Genomic DNA, 21,516 nt, shown 5'->3' with positions numbered 1-21,516 from the left:
TTTTAAGGATTATCAATAGTAAAAAATTATAAATAGTAAGAAAAATAAGAATAGTAAGCTTCGCATCTTTGCCTTTTTTTATAATTATATATATTATTGAAAAAGGAAACTAGAAACTGTTCTTTCTACCGTTGGATCAGGATCTTTCTAGCCATTATTTAATCAACGGATCTGATGATCTCAACTGTCCTTCCCGTGTGCGTGGTCGGCCCGCGAAGTCATCGTCCACCGGACCTTTATCGATCTGTCGTCATGGCTTGTTTTTCTTGGATCGACGCTTAGGGTTAGGGTTATGGTTATGGTTTCTGCAATGGCGTCCGAACTCAATAGCCTCACCGGAGCCAACGGAACCCGCGAAGACACCGTCAGCGTCTCCCCTGAACGCGGCGCCACGCTGAAGGACGAGCAGCCGCTCCTCAAGTCCGACCCCCCCGCAGCAAGCCCAACGGCCGAGAGCATTGAGGAGTTGGAGCGAAAGTACGCACCGTATGTGCGGAGGGACGCGTACGGGACGATGGGGCGAGGCGAGATCCCCGCGACGGAGAAGGTGATGCTGGGGATCGCGGCGGTGACGCTGGTCCCGATCCGCTTGGTGCTTGGGATGTTGATATTGATGATTTACTACCTGATATGCCGGATTTGCACGCTGTTCTCCGCTCCGCATGAGGAGGATGGGCAGGAGGACTACGCCCATATGGGTGGGTGGAGGAGGGAGGTGGTGGTCCGATGCGGGAGATTCTGTTCTAGGGCAATGCTCTTTACGTTTGGTTTTTATTGGATCAAAGAGACTCACAGGAGCATTGGAAACGAGGTATATACTTGACCCAATTGATTCAAGAAAGATAATAACTATGAATTGGTTTTTCATTATGTCCAATTGTTTCTTGAATAAAGAATTGTTGTGAAACAAATCAAGTGGATTTCATGCTCACACCATCCTCTGCTGGTATTAATGGTTACTTGGGCATGCATTTCGAGTTACCATCTTTTCATTTAAATGTCTAGCTTTTAAGAGTTTACATAGTACATGAGCTAGACAAACTTTGTTTCTTGAAAGCACTTCACGAGAGACATGCACAGAAGGAGAGTATGAACAATTAACCGTCATGAATGCTTGATTCAAATAATTAAAGTGCATGCATGCTTGATTCAAATAATTAAAGAGCCTCCTAAGAATACTAATAATAAACATAACAAGGAGATGCAATAAACAATTATTTGCACCTGCCTACATTGATATTTTCACGTCATCGAGCTACGTCTCCCTCCACCTCATCTTATAGTACAAACCCCAATTCACTCATCTAATATAATCATAGCATTTATAGTCTCCTTTGAATATCTCCATGCCATCTTATCATTTTATCCTCTGTTAGGCCTATACCTAATTGGTTGTGAACGAAAGTTTATCTTATTTTATTTTTCCTAGTAATTCTATGTATCTTCTCAACATTTTATCTTAGTTACATTTTTTGTTTATTTCATTTTATAATTGCCCAACACTCTACATAAAACAATATTAGCGATACAAGTGTCTTATAATTATTTTATTTTATTTCAATTTAAATGCCATATGATAGGAAGGATCCCCCTAACAACTCCCACCAACTCTTCACCCTTGACTCCCTCTCTTGAGCTACCTTCAAGTACTCAGAAAAGCCCTCCTATCAAGTGGAGTGCCTTCCCTCAGACACCGTTTCTCCTTTTGCAACAGAAATTATGCTTGATGCCATTATCCATTTTAATCACCCGAAGTTTATTTTGAGGACAATATCTTCATCAATTCTCCTCCTTGTTGAATCATAGACTCAAGATAGCTAAAACTTATACCCAGAAAATCTGTTTATTGTATATAATATGCATATTTTTTCCCTTCTAATTTGTCAGGATGGCTGCAGAGATCAGGCTGATGAATCGGAAAGACCAGGTGCAGTTGTGTCTAATCATATTTCATATGTGGATATTCTCTATCATATGTCATCATCCTTTCCAAGTTTTGTTGCAAAGGTATGTTATTTATCACATCTATGTGAAAACTAAGAAGCTGATGTATGTGTTATATTGATCTGACATATTGCAATTTTGCCGTCCTGAAATTCATTGATGAAGAGATCAGTAGCTAAGCTTCCCCTAGTTGGTCTCATCAGGTACTTGCTTCTTTATTTTGTTAGTTTGTTATTTGTAATTTACTGTTGAGACCTTGTTTTGTGATTTTGATGCCAACTAGTCTAGCATATTTAACTTGGTACTAGATTCTATGCTGCATCTATTTATCATCATTTTAAGAATTACTACATTCTTTTCACTCAGAAAGGAACATTTGAGTATAAAAATCTGAATATTTTTTTATTGATTCAAATTAACTAATTATGGGCTTTTCCCCTGCAACCCTTACATTTCTTAGAAAAAGTCTTTGTGATGCCATAGCGGCACTTACTTTTGTAAGATAGATTTGGTCTTCTCTTTAAAATTGCTGATCTTTTGGTAGACAATAAATAGCATGTTTACCTAATAAAAGATGGTGAGAATAAAATTTTCTTCTTTAGTAGCTGTAGATGCATGATTGCCAAATTGAAATAAGCATATTACTTTTTTTTGTGGATGATACCATATTCCTTGTTCTATGTTTATCTGAATCTTTTTCACCAAATGGGATTATGGTCCAGTGCCTCAATCTTGATGAGATCATATTACTAGTAAAACAATACCAACCTAACCCTGGCCACATATGTCATGGTGAGCCTCTTTTTGGAGTTGTTGTATGAGACAGATAGTTGAATTATATCTGGAATTAATTTAAAAGGTGCTCCTCAATGTTGAATTACAGAAGTTATTTTTAGATCAATTAAATTTTTAATTAGTTAATTAGATCAAAGTTCACCTTTAGGATCAACAATATGAAAATATTCTTTTAAATGAGGCACCCTAACAAATATTATTTAGACATTTTAACAAAGTTTGAGGTCATCTTATTATATTTCATAAGCTCTAAAAGCCCTGATATGGATTCTGCTATTTATCTTTCAATTTCTGAAAAATGGATAAAATCATAGGTCTTTAGACTGTAGTACAGTTTCTTGAAAATTACAATGTGGATTTGTGATTTCAATTTCATCTAATTTCCTGATGAGCCAGCTAGATGATGGCTTTGCTATTGCTTTTATTGCAGCAAATGCCTTGGTTGTGTGTATCTTCAAGGCCTGTATTCAATTTCTAAAAAAAATATTAAAATCATAGGCCTTTAGACTGTGACAGCTGTTTCATGAAAATTACAATGTGTACTTGTGATTTTAATCTCATCTAATTTCCTGATAAGTAAGCTAGACGATGATGGCTTTGTTATTGCTTTAATTTGCAGCAAGTGCCTTGGTTGTGTCTATGTTCAACGAGAGTCTAAATCCTCCGATTTTAAAGGTGTTTCAGGTACATTAACATTCACAAAATTGAATGTTCTTTACAAATATTTTAAGCCAGAGAAGATCTTATACTGGGGCAGTTATCTCTATTGAAGATATTTTGTGCTCCACTGGACTATGTCCACCCAAAGAACATGAATTTATTTGGCTGGCCTCTACATTGCTGTGTTTATTCTGCATAAAAATAATATCCTTGCCACTATTTTTTTTAATCTTGTGAAATTTGCATTTGGCGTATCTAAGTTAAGTCACAAAATGATCATAGGTGCAATTGTGTCTACTCTGTAAAATGTGTTTAGTGTTTAACAAGCTAACTTGTTGAACATGCAGGATGATACTTGGTAGTTGGTACCACAATACATACTTTGTTACCAAGAGCCCACATGAATGATCTAATAGATGCAATTACAAACGATTCCAATATCCTTGTATTGATTCAAACTGCCATAGAGAAAAAGATATGATCTAGAATTCACAAAGGCTTGATACCCTTTACAAGTTCATGTTAGTATAAATGATTTTGCAATTAAGATATCTAACACCAAGGGTTGCAATCTCATACCGGGGTATTGTATTGGTTCCTGATCAAACTGGTATGTACCAACCGGTAATGGTGTCTGTAAACAAACAAAGATTGATTTTCACTTCTTTGGCAATTGGCTATAAACTTTTGTTTCTGCCATCTGTGGCAGTATAATTAGCAGTAAATTCTGTTTGCTGCATTTGTCCTCCACTATTATGCATTCTTTTTGCATCACTTCAATTATTTTTCATCCATTCAGGTGTGGTGACAGAAAGAATCCAAGAGGCCCATGAAAATAAGCTTTGCCCAATGATGTTGCTCTTTCCAGGTCAACATGCACTGCTGATTTTTTTTCTCATTTACCATTTTAATAAATTTATAGCCTTGTGGATTGTTAAATTCCTTTCATTGTCAATGCGAAGTCTGAAAAGGGTTGGGTTGCAATTAGGTAGATGATAGCCTAGGCAAAATGTTATTACTGGACGGAAATCTCTATTAATTACACTATAGGGCTAGGTTATTAGCTGAAGGTGATGTGTGGCCTCTTCACCACCCTATGCCTCGAAGAGTGTAGACTTGGAGATTGCACAAAATAAGATGTGGTGGAAATTAAATAAGGGTTTTTGCACTTCTTTATCGCAGTGCTAGTAAAAAAGTTAGTCCAAGACCAGAGGTTGATGCTAATAATTTCTTATGTGGGAATAATTTCAAAAAAAGGAAATAGAAAAAGAAGATTTGGCATAACAAAAGCAAGGATTTGGTGGAAAGTCAATAAACAATTGAAACACAGGATATGGATTTTTGCACGCAAGAAAAAGATATACATAGAAATCTGATTAATGAATGGTGACATAGAAATTTTGTTGAGAGGTAAGCAATTATATGCTGTATTAGAAGCAAGAAATGTGGAGATGTATCACTTTGTAGAAAAATCTGAAAACATGGATATTGATACAATTGAGGCACTCTTTTGGATTCTACATGTTTAATTTCTTAAATCTTGGAAAATAAATTGTCAGTGATCGGTGCATTGTGGAAAGTTCGGATGATATTTGTTATAAGGTTGTGTCAGTTAAATCCATGATCTATCTAACAAATATCAGATCCTATACACAGAAAGAGAGCCACAAAACATTTGGAAAATACTGGTATATGCAACCTAATAAGTAAATTATATTCCAAATCTAAGTTAGGTCCTTATATCAACAAACTAGAAGGGAAGAAGCAAACAAATATTGCTCTTTAACAAAAGTGAACTTTAAACTGAAAAGTGCAAGTTCCAACATTAATCTTTGTTATTGTTTGAAATGTATCCACCATGAAATTTCAGAACTAAGATATCAACATATGATTTTGCATCATTCAAGTGGTATCATGGTAGAAGTTATTTAGATAATTTAAGATCTCCTTTACTTTCCATATCTATAATAGATCATGGTTTAAGTGGATTAGGTTTGGCACAAGAGAAGAAAAAATAGCTAATGATTTTAGTTGAGTCTATATTTTGGTGTAGCTGATGCACAAATAGAACCATGGTCTTATTTTCTGCAAAACCATGTTTATTACCTTGAGAGGTCCTTGATAGCTGAGTAGCTGTTGAATGACAAGAATATAACAAATAAGGGCTGGAGGGCATGCTGATTTAAATAAAGTAAAAATAAATTATTTGTATAATGAGAAGTTCAATTATTGTTGTAGTATGTGTTCTCTTTTCAATAATTAGCTATCATGATAAAATTTAATGTAGTGTAGTCACATAGTTGAAAAGCTGATCCTAAAGTTGCTAAATCCTGGGGAATTATTTAAAAATAAAAATGGAATAATGTAATCTCCAGTCTCCACTATGTTGGTACATCCCTGTGCCGATCCGTACAAGTTTATCCGTAGGAGGAAGAGAAAGAGAAGACAATGGAGGGGAGGAGGGAGAGTTGGTAGAGGAGGGGAGAATGTGAGGGAGGATGAAGTGGAAGAGAAATTGAGGAGGCAGGTGATGTGGAACAGGAGGTGGCGGAGGAAGAGGAGGTAGGCAGTGATGCTATAGAGAGGAGAAGGCAACAGCAACAAGGGGGGAGGGGGAGAGAGAGAGAGAGAGAGAGAGAGAGAGAGAGGAAACAATTGTTTGACAATTCTTTTTATTTAAAAAGTGAATACAGGCTTACTATGCGAAATTGTCTGGTCTATGTTCTGTTGGTTGTCGGACCAGACTGGAATAGGTGGTATTTTTATCCTTGGAAGAGATAACTGCCATGTCCAAAAATCCAAACTCCTCATCTACGCAGTGGATTTTGATAATAATAAGAGAATTCACTAAAATTGTGAGAAGTTCATGAATTATCCACAGATAATGGAAATTCCACATTATGTACCAACTTATATTTAGTTTTTGAATAAACATATTAATTGTTTGCACCTTGTGGTACTATTGATTTATTTTCATAGTTTGTTGGAAAGTATTTTGTGATGGTTGGTTATGTTCTGCTTGTGTCTCTTTCTTCTCCTATTCTTCTTGTCATCTTCCTAATTTTTCTTAGCTAAATATGAAAAAAAAGAAAGAACACTCCTTTTCTAAATCACGTCTTAGACTGACAACCTCTAAAAACTTCATCTCATCTTTTCATGTTACTGTATTTAGGACCCTTATAAACTATGCACGATGGTGTTTCCATTCATCAGATCCCTTAAAACTTTGTACTAGATGCCAATCTTAACTCTTGTATTTGCTCACAACTTTGATGTGACTCTGATTGAGATATTCTTCAAAACAATGAGAACCAGCTTTCCAAAGAAGAACAAGAGGAGCAAAATATACTCCTAATCTACAACTATTTTATTGCATAAAAAAGATGTCCAATATCATGCATATCCTGTAAGGTTGATAATATCATATATTTATAGGATTACTAAGAGTTCCATAACTTCTTATGAGAGAACAGTTTCGTTCTAAGATAACCTTGTCAATCCACAAAGGCTTAAAAGTATACCTCTTAATAATTTAAGGATATAATAAGACTCTAGCATTAGCATAACCCAGAATAAGACTCCCAAACACCATAGATTAGTCAAGGTAAAATAATAAGAAAAACTAGCCAAAAGTCACTAGAAAACATAAAATCCATCCAAAATTGTCTAAGGTCAGCCAGTATAGGCCCTCATGTGTCTAGTTCAAGGTGCGAATCGCGACCACTCCATAACAACTTGACCCACTCCTAAATCCACTTGTCCTTGTGGTGAACCTGAATCATTGTTTGGCCTGAGGTTCAATCTCTACGTAGCAAACAGCCAATAAAAATCACATGATCCCAATGATCATTTGGTCTCCTTGACTTTGATTCATTAAAAAGGCCTCTTAATTAAACTACAATCACCTCCATGTACTCATACTCCAAAGATCTTCTCTCTTGAAATTCTTGCAACTTCTACACAACTTTCCAGAATATTATGGACATGGCTTGACTACGGTTGCTTTTCTCTTCAACGGTGTCAGCCATGCCCAAGTTTTTGGTTCGCCATACTGCTGTTTTGCTTCAAGGTACAAGCTTTTATGTTGGTCTTGTTTCTTTGTTATCAAAGATATGAATGTTTCATCCTCGATTCAAGGAGTGAAATATTATATTAATAAAAAATTAATTTGTTATTAAATTTATGTCTATTTAGCTTGAAGTCTTGATTATCAATTGAGATTTGAGAGTTTTCTGACAGCAGTGACTGGGGCAGTAAACGTTGACTTGATTTTTTTTCAAAGTTTTCCCCCTTGAAATTCACCACAATTCTCTAAATTGTAAGCTATGGCCCCTTGCCTCATCATCCTGGAATACCAATTTGTAATTGTATGAAAAAATAAGAAAAATTGCAAGGCTAAATATGCACATTTTTGTAGTAAGAGTTTGGGGATTTTGTTTTGTTTACATATAGTCAACAGTGGGATCAAAATTTTCTGGCCAAGTTGATTATAAAGTCAAACTAAAAAAAAGATCAAGAAAAAAGAATGGAATAGGGGTAAAAGATTGGCACTGTGGGTCCCATCCAGCCAAATCCAATCTCTTTAATAATGCTTAAAAATTGTATTTTTCCCTACCAGATAGACCACTGATAGGTAGATCTAAATGACCATGGTTAGGTTGCTTCTCTACAATATGATTGTAACAAATTCTATTGCTCGAAGCCTCAAAAGTTTATTATGTAAAGATGATGTATTTTCAGATTCATTTGAGTTTTACTTAATCCAGTAAAATATTTGATGTCATAGTATTTTTCCTCTTGGTCCCAGAGGGAACAACAACGAATGGTGATTATCTTCTTCCATTTAAGTCTGGTGCCTTTCTAGCAAAAGTGCCAGTCCTTCCAGTTATTCTAAGATATCCTTACTGCAGATTCAGTCCAGCATGGGATTCCATATCAGGGGTAAGAAATCATGAGCCATTTATATATTAAGTATAACATTTTACTTTTCAAATTTTACATAAGTTTATCCAATTAATCGATACTTGATATATGTTTTGAGTTATAAAATTTTTCAGAAATTCTTTTGCATTATCACTCAGAATAAGAATGAAATAGACCAGAACTCCAAGTTTTATAACATGTTGATTAGTGAATTAATTGGTACCAATATTGTCTGGACTCACGTGTTTAGGTACTTTGTCTTCCAAGACTGGACTTTGACTTGCTCAAACTTGGGATGACTCTATGAAACTCAAGTGACTTTTTAAATTCTACTGCTATTTAAGATAGCTTATCATAACAGACAAATACCAACTGATTTATCAGGTTAATAGTCTAACAGAAATATAATATCTTCTTTGTTAATGTCTATATAGTGATTCCTAAAACTAATCAATCATGGTATCTTTAACAGATTATTGTATTGTTATTTATTTGTAGATAACGTATTTTATATGCACATATTATATTTTTTATTTTTTTTTCAATAAATGTAACCTTATTTGTTTGGGCTTGCTGAGTTGGATACTTGGATATATCTGTACATATTCCTATGTCGGTGGCTAGGTAACACTGCTTGATGGAAGATAGTGACCTGACTTATCACTTTACCCTGATCTTCAATCATGTGTTCTTGTTTCCTGAAAATTTGTTCTTACACTACCTTGCTCCCATATCTCTGGAACTAGTAGCCAAATGCACTATCTTCTAGTATTCAATCTCATGCTAAGCCACCGAAATTTTATTTTTAGGCCCTTCTCTCTTGTAAATATTATTAATGGATACAAGATCTTGCATCATTACAAAGGGCGAAGACAAGAATTTACCATAACCATAAATTAGTCTTATATTTCAGATCTCGCATACTCCCTTTTAACTCTCTTAAGTTATCTTTTATTTCTAATGCCCTTTTTTCTTGAAAATTTGTAGGTACGCCATGTTTTCTTGCTTCTTTGTCAGTTTGTGAATCACATTGAGGTCATCTGGCTGCCTGTTTACTACCCTTCTGAGCAAGAAAAGGAGGATCCCAAACTCTATGCTAACAATGTTAGGAAATTAATGGCTACCGAGGTACACTTGTATTTTTTTTTTTCAATCTTAATTTGGTTTGATCTTGTTGAAGATTTACAGCATCGTTAATATGGAAGTTGAGGTCTTCCCAATTAATAGTTTATGACTGAGTTTGTGTTAGTTCCAGATCTTATCATCAAGCCTGAACGTAGGCCAATTCAAACATATAATAGATTAGGAGGCTTGCGATGAATGATTTTCCTAGAGCTGTGTTCTTGTTCTTAGTTACTCGATTCCATTCCACAACCTTTTCAGTCTGCTATGACATCAAATCTTATAGCTCGTTAAATCTGCTTTTCATATTATTTGTATTGCTTATCAGCGGTCGATATGTGAATGAAACATTGCTGGTAAAGACTTGGATGGTCCTGTCCCTGGTTCCAAGAAGGGATCCGAGTTTCTCACAGCCCATGCACCCTTGAATTCAATTCTATTTTTGATCCGAGTTCCCCATAGGTTGGATTAGGCATCGATACTCTAAGAAATGAGCAAAATAAACTGTCGAGACAATGCTAATATATAACTGCCTCTATCACCAAACCAAATGATGGGACTCAACAGTAGGTGGCTCGGGGTCCATGATCTTTTGAAGCTGTTACTTGATAAGTAGGTCTGTTGGACCTACAATATTTTTCATCTACTTTGTGTTTAACCCACTTGAAATCCACATATTTGTCAGCTATCATGCATCTTTACTTTAGCATTTGTTAAAACATTGGATTCAGTTAGGAATATTGCAGCCCATGCCTTTCTCACATGGGATATATGATTTGGTTTAGATTATTTTGCAATAATCTGATATTTTGGTTTATGAAAAAAGATATATTATTATACTATTTTGGGTTTGTTTCTTTGTTGACTGCAGTGGTTTTGTCCTTGTTTATGCTAAACATCCATTTTATAAGTGTCCATTGCTGAACTAATCTTATTTCCATGGTCAGAAGTAGTGACAATATGAATTTGTAGATGATATTTCATAGATTGACTTTTGGTCTGTTCTAAAATTTCATTTCGGTAATATCCAATCGCCGGTTGGTTTTCCGCAGGGTAATCTAACACTTTCAGATATCGGGCTTGCTGAGAAACGAATCTATCATGCTGTGCTGAATGGTAATAGTCTACCTCGTGTTTTACATCAGAAAGATGATTGAAAAACTATTGAACTCTATCACAAAGATTTGTACCATCAGTTGGGTTGCTTGTTCCATCCATGACACTTTTAAGTACTCTCAGATACGGTCATTGTTCACATTCTGAATAAAAAAGACCAGTGCTTACTATTGTGCTGTAAAATTGTGTAACCCAGTTTGATATGGTAATATTGTGGCTACAAAAATATGGACATTTGATGCCTTGGACTTTAGAATGCATGAACTGAGAGCTTTTTCTTAAGGGTTTTTTTTTCTTTTTTCTTTTTATGGTTCATGATATCCATGGGACCCTTTAATACTTATATCCCTCTTGTATTGGTTCTTTGATTTAATGGCTGTTTCTTGGATGAGTATGTAGCCTTGTAAGCCTGCATAACTGAAACTAAACCATCTATTTGGTCTTCCTGCAGGTTTATGTGTCCAAAGCTAATTGGGAGTCTTATTCTTCTATAATTTATAAGAATTAAGCATAGAAATGAAAGCAATATTATGACACTGTATTTGTTTGTCATGCCTCACAATCTGTACAGCCTAGTACATGCTCAAGAAATTTCTTCCAGGGAGCATCTGCTACCATCTGAATCTTCTTAGATGCTCCACCAGATTGTTGTTATTCCCACATTTTTGGACACAATAGTCTCAGAGAAACACAGTTCCACTTGCTTATAGATAGCTCGTTGATTATTCTTTTATTCATGGTATAGCAATTTGTAGTACTTTTTTATCTTTGAAACTGTCTTTTAGATCTCAACTTCCACAATGGAAACTGTTACAAATTGCTGCTATTCACTGCTGTGTACATTCATATCGAGCCAAACTCAGCTTACACTTTACCCATATGTCTCACATGCAGATGTGAAACCTGAAACTTGTTCGTCTGAACCATTGTTGAACCTCATAATCTTTAGTGAAGCTTATGTGAAACTAGTCCACAGTTGGTTGTGGTTGATCGACTCGAACAGATTATATGTAATTTGTCGTTCTTCTGAACCATTGTTGAACCTCGTTATCTTTAGTGAAGCTTATGTGAAACTAGTCCAGAGTTGGTTGTGGATGATCGACTCAAACATGTTATATGTAATTTGTCAAAGCTTTTAGCCGTGATGTGCATGAATAGATTTGTGGCGTAGATTTATAGTATTAGTTGGGAGCATGAACAGCAATCTCATTGCTTGCAACCTAGGTCAGCTTGTTTTAGATGAAATTCCTGATGTATTAAGTATATATCAATTGGTGTGCCTATTGTATCGCTCAGTACAGTTGATATTTGATGAGGTTGGTCATGGTCGGATTTTGATCTGTGTACTGGTATAGTTCAGTATGTATCGTTCGGTTCGGTGCGGTTTGAATTGAAAATTTTGATGTTGATTAGGCCGGTTATGGTCGGATTTTGATCTATACCCGGCCTCCGACGGACCTTGCCAGCCCCCAACTGATTGATTGGTTGATGATTTATTTTGTTTATATAATGCAGATTGTTTTTAGAAGGTACTGGCTCAGATGATAATTAATTATTTAAATATAAGTTTATCGTACTGTACGTTAATAGTTTGTTTGTATGATAAGAGTGCTGTTTGCAACTACTCTGGTGATAGCAATTTGGAGGATCAACAACAAATCTAACGAAGGTTTGCAGTCTAATGCCATCAAGAGGGTGCAAACTTAGTTGATACATGTTCACATTAATTAATTCACATGAAGGCACACAACCAGCGTATAGATGCCTCGAGAAGCTTATTTGCATGCACTATTAAGGCTATTATGACATTCTTGGATCGGCAAGGAAATAGAGGAGCCTGGTAGTCTCATCCTTTTGAACCTTCTTGGTTTGTACATTCAAAAGAAGATTTTGGATTGATGTTGGGTTGGGTCCAAACAGCTAAAAACTGTAATGATATTTTGCTCAGAAGGCAGAAGAAGTACATGTCACGGTGGCGGAGGACTGTTGTCAGGACGCAGCAATCAATGCACATCAGGGAGTTGGGTCTGTTGGACACGATTAATCATCGTTTTCAGTTTGATGACAAGATACATCTCCTTTGTAATCTATGATCCTATGCATATAGTGGCAACATGTACAACAATACATCAATAGAGACACCTTTCAATAGAGGATGGTGCAACATAGTTCTTCCTCGATAGATTTGAAAAGATATATATTTTTATCGTCTGAAATTTCTATCGATCTATAATTTTGATATAGTTTATTCTTATTTAATTTTAATTTATATACAAAAAATAAAAGAAAAATATCCTAATGTGTGTGTGTGTGTGTGTGTATATATATATATATTCAACTAGTTTTTTCAATTTTTTAATTAAAATATCGAAATATATTATATCGGAATACACCGATATATACTGAACCAGACACGACCAACAGACATGTCAATACAAAATTTCTTTCCATTGGGAGAATTATCACCCAAGATGAAGAGATAATATGCTATGCGAAGCACCAATTTAACTATTTTTTATTTCAATTGAAAAATATGACCTTGATGTTACAAAAAATGTAAAAGCACCTGAAGAATGTAGCATCTTTTCCCCAAAGGTTTATTTCTAAAACACATGATGATTAAAGAATTATAATCAGTTTTACAATAGTGATTGATCGGGATAGTAATTACCCCCCACAAAAAATTCTTCCCTAGCGACATTTGTGGAATGCAAAATCTTGCCTTGACACCCACTTAAAACAACAAATGAACAACAAGCAGAACTGATAAACTCACCTCATATTTGTGGCCATTATCGTGCTATATGTTCCCAATTCGCACGATAACCAATTTGAGACCAAAAAAAAAAACAGACATGGCACGCTCATTCGCCGGGTGACTGCCAGAATTATTTCACCGGCACCATGTTCTTCTACAAGTTCAAAGGTGCCTACTTTGTTTACCAACAGTGAAATCACAATTTAAGCTTCTCATAGCTCACGAGCACAGTCACTGTCACAAGGCCTGGGCCTTCAGGCAAATGAACTGCAGCATGAAACAGATCATATTTGTTGGCTAGTCCATCATCAACTTTCTGTAGCCAGAGTATAATCCTTACAACGTATGTGGATGTGATTCAGGTGGGAATAGATTGATGAGGAATCTGTGTATCATCTCAAAGCTGGTAAATGTAATTACAGCTGCTGGAGTAGTTCGAAGGAGGTTTGTTGCACAACCATGGTAAAAACCAGGAATACCCTCTTTTCGAAATACTTTTTTAATGCAGTCAATGACACCTTTATACCGCATCTCAGCATGAAACCCTTGTTCTTGAAGCTTTGAGCGGACCACCTAGCATAAGCAAAAAGGAGTGAGCCCTAAAATTTTCATTTCAGAAATACAAATCCCAAAAATCACAATCACGAGAAGCTAAAACAAAACAAATTTATGGTTGCATGCCTTTGTATGGTGAACAATTCTGATATCCTTGGACAGAAGAAGTTACCTCATGAGGGTAGGTTAATGTCGATGCAACAATCTTTGAAATAGATGAAGCAACAGCTACATCACGTGCAGTAAGCGAATCTACTGTAGTATTATCTAAGAAAAAAGAGCATATATTAAAGCAAGGAAGCAACAAAGGATTAACACAATTTCCACTAAGATACAGTTCCTAACCAATACCTTGTTCAGCCAGGTAACTTTTTATCTTCTCATATGTTGGGAATTGGATGGCAACATGGCTTATCCCTGCCAAAGCAGGCACTAGACCACTATACAACACATTATATCAGGACATTCAATTAATAAGATATTCAAGTTGAATTTAGAATATATGTCTTTTCATATTTCTTCAAGAATGACTCACCTGTATAGCCCCCGAATACCTTCTTCATGGGCTATTCTCCTCAAAGAATTAAGTGTACCCTGATAAGGAACCGTGCCAACTCTCAATTCTTGAGCCTGCATATATGATGCATTCAATGGTTAGCAGTATGACGACTCAATAATTCTGACTAGTAATTGATCTCCATGTCTTGCGCAAAAGAACCAATGAACCAGATATCCGAGGATCATGAAATCAAAACTATAATCATAAAAGTCAAAATGATAAGTATTTGCTGCAGTTTATGTCCTTCCTGTTTTTTATCAACTAACACAGTAATCCTTGAGCTTGCAAAACATGATTGTGTGTTGTCCATTCTTGCTTTAGCCCTTAAAAGATCAAGTGCATTGGGCAAATGAACCTAGATTATTTGCTCACAGGGGAAGATGGTACCAACTTTTTAGAATAACAGTTCTACTAGTCCCTTTTCGGGCACCAGATCAGAGTTCAACTCCCCGTGGAAGGAAACCAGATCAAAGTTCAATTCTACTAGTCCCTCTTTAGAATGACAATTCTACTTTTTTAGAATGGAGCTGTCCACACAGAAAGGAAATGTAGTTCAATTCCCCGTGCATGACAGGACTCCACAGAACTAAATCACCTTTAACCCACTGCGTAACCGAAAAACAAAGAAAAGAAAACACAGCTGAAGAGAGCCAATGTCCATTCTGAAAACCATAATAGAAACTCAACCCAAAGAGTGTTACTCTTTGCCCAAACAATTATATAGTGAAATGAGGACAACTCTATTTGCTAGCCACATCAACAAACAAATCATCAAAGTTGATATACAAAACTGAAAAATGAAAAAATAAGGTTACACAACAATCTAATATTCAAAAAGCAGTAAAAATCAAAGAACATGGCGGCAGCATGCTCATGATACAATTCATCAAATAGCCCAATTTATGTATTCAATTAAAGCATCCAATTGAGGCATCCTATTATACAGAAATCATCCTACCATTCTGCACATACCTACATTCTTTCAAAGCAAAGAGAGAAGAATCACTAAACTATCACATTTCAGGTTCTTATAGTTAAATCAGTGATGCACAATGAATCTTGCATTGAACTATGATGCAGATAATAATAAAATCCATCAGGTATGATTCACATTTTGTTTTACCATATAAAATCATACTTGTCAACCAACAAGGTGTTCAGTATAATGTATTCTCCTATTAAAATACATTACCAAATATATTTGACATACTTGGAATCTAGTCTTGACAACCCAGAGTGGATTAGTCGCAATTGTAGTAGCAGCTCCAGCACCAGATGCAGCAAACATATTGGCACCTATAGATAGTTGGTGGTTTCCATCTAACGAAGTAACAAATTAAACAAAGCATTAAAGACAATTTGAAATCAAACATTAACCTTGTACATGGAAGGACATAAATTACGGAGAACACGCCATAAATCTACTAACCATTTGAAGAAAGAAAACTTTTCAATTGTTCATAGACTGTGAAGTAAACCTGGATGGAAGTGCAGAAAAAAAATTACTATGACAAATTTATAACTTTAGATAAAAATAACATTTCAACCATAGAAAGGAATGGACATGCAACCATTATCATGTGGACCATGAAAGATGGTAGAAAGAGATAGTGTTGAAAATATTTAATTTCATTTCTTCTCTAAGCCTTTGTAATTTAATATCTAATAGAATCTGATCTTAGCCTGTACCCCCAGTTTAGTCTAACATCGGAAGTGAGAAGTGTTAAGTTACAGGTTAAATATGTTTAAGCATCTTGGGTCACATGGTTCTAGGCCTATCAAGTTAACTGGTCAATTATTCCATTGAGTCGAGCTCTGATAAATATCAAAGTCGACCTAGCATCAAGCATGATAAGATTTCTGAATAAAATTTTTTACTTGTGAATAAGATAGAGACGCATCATGACCTAGAGTCAGGATGGCCTCACAAGCACCATGCTCGGATTTAATTCTAGACCCTGTTGTGTTATGTTAGTACTTGATGAGGACATCGAGCCTTTAAATAGGAAAGACTATGGTACTCCCAGTTTTGTACCATCTCAGAAGTGGGAGAAGACTTATAAACTGATTTATCAGAACCAAATGGGTATACTATACGCAGACCATGGTGAAACCCAGACAATAATTTTTCAAGTCTGAATTATTTTTCTTGATCACTTACATGTTGTTGATGACATTTCCTCATGCAAAGCTTCGGCTTGACATCAAATGCTGAGATATCCAGACTATATTTATAAGAATAGGAATTCCACAAATTCTAAGATCCAAAATATTTCAGACAGAGAGTAACTTCAGATCCAAATTCCAATTTTGTTGGTCAGCAACGTTCATGTTCACACTAAACAACCATTTATAGAAGTTTATACTTTATAACCCGCCATCATACTACAATTGTTGAGTAATAATGACAGAATTCATCTTGAAGGGTGCTGGAAATTGACACGAAACCTACATAGGCCGGAAAAAAGGGTGTCCCAAGTACACATCAATATCTTAGAATGTTACAAAGTTACAAACAAAACTTTAAATCATGGTTCTCCATGCCAACCTATACTGGGTGGTACATACTAGTCCGATAGGGGACCGACATGCAAACCACCTTAAATCAGGTGGTCCATAACAGGGGACCCTGTATTACTCGATACGTGGTCTGTACCAATCAATACGATCACAATCTGACCGTTATTGACCTGTACCGATTAGTAACGTCGGATTTCGATTGATACCGATCAATGGCTAGGATTTGTTGAATTCAAACGATCCATTTGACCGTTTGAACCAAATCTAAGGGCTTTTAAACCCTTTCTACCTCCTCATTCTACCCTTTTCACTCTCTCTAACTCATATACTCTCTCAATCACTTTCTCACTCAGATATTTCTCCTTTCTCATTTGCACTCTCTTGAACTCCACAAAGCTGCAATTTGTACTTTCGTAGATGACGACATCAAGTGATTGTGAACGTAACTGGTCAACGTTCGCATTGATTCACACGAAGATCCACAACAGACCATCGTAAAAATGATTGGAGAAACTGATATATGTCTACTACAGCATGCGACTAAGGTTGCGATGTGCCAAACTGGACAAGGAGCCAGAGGAACCAAAGATTGATCCCATTGACCAACAATACTACAACAAAGATTCATAACTATTGTTAGAGTGGGTCAAAACAATGGAGAATCAAGAAGATCCTCTACTTAATGAGGAGGAAGATTGCACTCGATCATAATGTGATGGAAGGAGTTGGACAACATGAAGTCAGACTACTCGAGGAACTAGAGACACTCAATCATCACAGTCATCTGCCCAGTGTGAAAATGAAAAGGTAAAGGGGAAGGTGGTAGCATCAGCCGCACCATTAGAAAGAATCGAGTCGAGAGACGAGACATCTTCTCAATCGCATTCAGCAACCTGCTCGGTCTTGAGACATGGCAACGACGTGGACAATAGTGCATCGATCGATGATGGCGATGGTGTCGAGGAGTAGTATTTTATCCATGCCACCCAAGATTCAGATCATGCAGTTCGATGAGATACCGATCTAGTTTATACACGAAAGGGGAAGAGGAAGGCAATGGATGATTTCGAGTAAATGCGACAAAGCTTACACGACGTAGACACAGAGCGAAGCTCGTCGTATTCCCAATCATCATGTTATGGACAATCTTTGACCAACAACAGTACGACTATAGTTGGTCATTCTTCTCCGAGCAGTAGTACGGTAATCAATCTTAAGATACATAGCAACAGATCGGTGACGAAACTAAACGTTTTGATATTCTCCAATCTCTGCACCAATACATGCCACAATTATACTTGCCTTAGGAGTTGCCTTGGAAAATTGTGGTTCACAATGATCCAACTTGTGGTTCGCCTCGGAACCTTGCTTTAAATAGCTCTTGTTGTTGCATAATGGGCTTCCAATCTACACTAGTCCAACCTTTCAATTCATATTACTACAAGAAAAAAGAGTTGACATATTTTTATGCAATTTTATTCCAATCTACACTAGCCCAATATTGAGAGGTTGATTTTTTTAAAAAATTCTTGCATTAAAAGATACGAATAATTTAGCTCCTCTAACGAAACAAATTGGCCAATCTAGATTAGGTCAATAATTAATCCCAACATGGACTATGTCAGATCAGCATTTCATGACTGATTCTCTTTCTGCTTGATGAGAAGGAACTCTGATGGTTGAGTTTTCAACAGTATAATAGTATTTACTTGTGCATAGCCATTAGTTGATAATGAAGAATGGAGAGGGAGACACATGTTAGCTGCACTAATTAATAGCTATCGGTGAAAAAGGGACAGGAATAATAAGAGTTATTTTTAATTTATTGATATTTTAATTGTAGTACTCTAATTTTTGTTTACATTGGCAAAGCCACAATTCCTAATTTGAATTCACCAAACAAGTCAACCAAGATCCTTATCTATACCCCAATCACAATTTTTTTACAAATAATAATATCCCAAATTTTAATATTTTAATTCAGTATATGGACCTAATTGTCATTTCCACAAAAAAACGTTAACCAACTGCATATAATACATGCATGAAATATTTTTGCAGTCAATTTCCAAAAGTGACCAACTTATTATTTTCATGAAAAAGACTACCTCACATAGCTTCTAACAATATATGAAAAAGTGATACATTTTTCATGTGCAGCTTCACAACACACAGATAATACCTTTATCAAAGTGTGAAATATGACAGCAAAATTATTGCTCATAAATAATAGAGTAACACTAGGCAATTTTTTAATACTTTCATGCATTTTTAGGTACTTGAAGTCCACAATTTTTATAAGATAAAATAGCTTATTGCAAAACACATTTCATCTTGGTGAAAAGACAGGTAGAAACTTACTGCCCAGTTAGGGAGTAATGCCAAAACAGTTGGTGACAAACCACGATACATGCCACGCACACCTTCCTTTTTTAATATTTGTTCAAGGCTTCCAATTATGACACTACCTGCTAATAGTATCAATACAAGAATTATTTTTGAAAACTAATGGATAAATACAAGAATTATTTTTAAAAACTAATGGAAGAATATACTATTTCTGCCTCTTGGATATATCAACTAAAAATATTGATCACAATCAATTAAAAACTGTAGAAAGTTATGTGTTTCTAAATCCTAATATCCTGGTACATTCATGCTTGAGACATTGTATAGTGATTAAATCACACACAGCTCCAGAGGTTTAAAAATTCTATTCCAAATCCCACGATCAAGGAACACAACCTGACAAGATTATCCACAAAGAGTAAGATAACTTCCATTATCACCATGTGATGCAAACTAAATACATGATATTATCAGCAGATTGGTTGATGTGGTGCTATTATGTATGCTCCGACATCACTTAGATAGCTCAAATAGTCATAATAAAAAAAAAAATGCATGCAGCAAAGCTAAGTTACATGCTGCTCCAATAAACAATGGACATTTGACCTCATTGAGGAGGTTTTGTTAAATGTTCTATTTGCATCAAGCAAAAACATTCAGTAAGAAAATTAGTTTCCCCCAATAAGAACATGATGTGACATGATTAGAAATTCCATGTTATGCCAAGTAGGGTTCTCTGAAGACATTTATGCTGCTGACAAAGTTAGATACAAAAATCATCCAAGTTTCACAACCAGAGGGAAACATCACAGTTGCATTATATGTTGCTTGAGCTCAAACTTAAGCTATCGATAGACTATAGTATTCCAAATTATGCATTGAAGTTAAATATTACAAACCTCAACTATGACAAACAATACAGGAAGTATGTAGATTTGTCCCAGAAAAGCATTAAATGTGTTACACAGTTTTGAGAGAAACATAACGATGGATAAGTGGACAAGCAATCATGCAATAATAGTTCTCTATTCTCATCTGATAATCTTATCCTTTCATCACTTATGAATTGGATTTCTTCACCTAAGAACTTTCAAAACCCACTTCCCCCTATATATTCACTATATGTAGTAACGTATTATTAAGTCTTTCCATGCATTCCATATCTCTATATATCAACAACACGTCTCTTCATTTTTAGTCAGACCTTTCCATTCTACACCATTCCTCTCTCTTTTGTTTTCTTTTCTGACCGTACACATCCTTTTACTTACATGGCTCTGTTAAACTTTTTTCTTGATTCTATTCATCTTTCTATCATTCTGACGGTACCAGCCATGCTCCTGCACACTTTTACTTTAGGAACTTTTGATGCCAAGATTGTGGAACACTTGCAAATTTACACGGCACAAACGCATAGACATTTAGAAGCTACCTGCATGTCGGAAATCTTTAATGGTCCATCAAGGAAAAATCCATACCTTTCACACCATTGCTACAAATTTTGGGCAATCCATGGACCTGGAATCTGGTCTTGATCACATCCAGTGGGCAAACGAAAGTAGCCGCAATTGCACCTATCCAATAGAAGATCCAAATTCCACCCGTTTAATCCAACAACGCCCAGATTTTACCGTATCAAATATCCAAGAACACGATAGGAAGGAAAAGAATCAAAGATCTGAGACTACCAGCGGAAGCACCGGCAGCGGCGTGACAGAGGAGGCCTCTGGTGGTCGGGCTATGGGACTCGGCCGTCATCGCGGGAATTCAAGCGGACGACAGGTCGAGAGAGGCGGGGGTTCAGATCAAGAACTAGGGTTTCCTCTCTCGAGAGGGGCGTGGCGGATATCCAGAGTCGCATGGGCGCGACGGAAGCTCCTGGGAGGCTGCAATCGAGTCGACAGAGATCCTTGCGACAGAGGAGCCTCGAAAACGAACTAGGGTTTCGACTGGCTCACAGGCGCAGCGGGCGACGCCATTGACGGAAGCCTTTCTCCACCTGCTGTTCTCGCATCTGCCACCTCCGGACCGCTGTTTCCGAACGAGTTGTTGATATAGTGCTAGAGATAGACGGGATCAAGTAATAATGAATCTGAGAGCGATCTCGACCGTCAAACTGCATCGCGACGGCCGCTGCGCGTCCAGTCGGCATATTTCAACGGACAAGATGCGTCGCCAGGTCCTATGTCGGATCCACTGCAATCACCCGAACAGG

General features: G+C 36.3%; 2 protein-coding genes across 5 annotated transcripts; one reads left to right on the top strand and one right to left on the bottom strand.

Moving 5' to 3' along the window:
• Positions 1–205: 205 nt before the first annotated feature.
• On the top strand, positions 206–11,855 carry LOC135588557 (lysophospholipid acyltransferase LPEAT1-like). 3 transcript variants are annotated; one of them, XM_065080740.1, is made up of 9 exons: positions 206–811; positions 1,888–2,007; positions 2,110–2,147; positions 3,359–3,423; positions 4,199–4,267; positions 8,207–8,340; positions 9,310–9,450; positions 10,497–10,560; positions 11,455–11,855. In XM_065080740.1, exons 1-9 carry the CDS (start codon positions 293–295, stop codon positions 11,697–11,699), a joined length of 1,395 nt encoding a protein of 464 aa, XP_064936812.1. In that variant the 5' UTR covers positions 206–292; the 3' UTR covers positions 11,700–11,855. The 3 variants fall into 3 exon arrangements, with proteins under 3 accessions (XP_064936812.1, XP_064936814.1, XP_064936813.1); XM_065080742.1 differs by lacking the exon at positions 11,455–11,855 and adding an exon at positions 11,012–11,267 and having other exon boundaries at positions 210–811; XM_065080741.1 differs by lacking the exon at positions 11,455–11,855 and having other exon boundaries at positions 211–811; positions 10,497–10,794.
• A 1,272-nt stretch (positions 11,856–13,127) lies between these two features.
• Positions 13,128–21,346, bottom strand: LOC103995895 (nicotinamide adenine dinucleotide transporter 1, chloroplastic). 2 transcript variants are annotated; one of them, XM_009416629.3, is made up of 9 exons: positions 20,990–21,346; positions 20,780–20,875; positions 19,314–19,423; positions 15,862–15,910; positions 15,643–15,752; positions 14,409–14,503; positions 14,225–14,313; positions 14,046–14,140; positions 13,128–13,891 (listed from the first exon to the last, which is right to left on the bottom strand). In XM_009416629.3, exons 1-9 carry the CDS (start codon positions 21,057–21,059, stop codon positions 13,655–13,657), a joined length of 951 nt encoding a protein of 316 aa, XP_009414904.1. In that variant the 5' UTR covers positions 21,060–21,346; the 3' UTR covers positions 13,128–13,654. The 2 variants fall into 2 exon arrangements, with proteins under 2 accessions (XP_009414904.1, XP_009414905.1); XM_009416630.3 differs by having other exon boundaries at positions 19,314–19,420; positions 20,990–21,345.
• Positions 21,347–21,516: the final 170 nt, after the last annotated feature.

Source organism: Musa acuminata, chromosome BXJ1-8, assembly GCF_036884655.1.
Source record: "Musa acuminata AAA Group cultivar baxijiao chromosome BXJ1-8, Cavendish_Baxijiao_AAA, whole genome shotgun sequence".
In the NCBI taxonomy this organism is placed as follows: Eukaryota; Viridiplantae; Streptophyta; class Magnoliopsida; order Zingiberales; family Musaceae; genus Musa; species Musa acuminata.
This window is presented reverse-complemented; position numbering and strand designations above follow the sequence as displayed.

Bases quoted from the DNA above. Each gene is read 5' to 3' on its own strand.
- LOC135588557 (XM_065080740.1), top strand. From the start codon at position 293: ATGGTTATGGTTTCTGCAATGGCGTCCGAACTCAATAGCCTCACCGGA. The intron at 2,148-3,358 runs GTACTTGCTTCT...TTTAATTTGCAG, and splicing joins CCCCTAGTTGGTCTCATCAG to CAAGTGCCTTGGTTGTGTCT. The intron at 9,451-10,496 runs GTACACTTGTAT...GGTTTTCCGCAG, and splicing joins GGAAATTAATGGCTACCGAG to GGTAATCTAACACTTTCAGA.
- LOC103995895 (XM_009416629.3), bottom strand. From the start codon at position 21,059: ATGACGGCCGAGTCCCATAGCCCGACCACCAGAGGCCTCCTCTGTCAC. The intron at 15,753-15,861 runs GTTAGTAGATTT...TTACTTCGTTAG, and splicing joins AAGTTTTCTTTCTTCAAATG to ATGGAAACCACCAACTATCT. The intron at 13,892-14,045 runs GTAACTTCTTCT...TGCTTATGCTAG, and splicing joins CATTAACCTACCCTCATGAG to GTGGTCCGCTCAAAGCTTCA.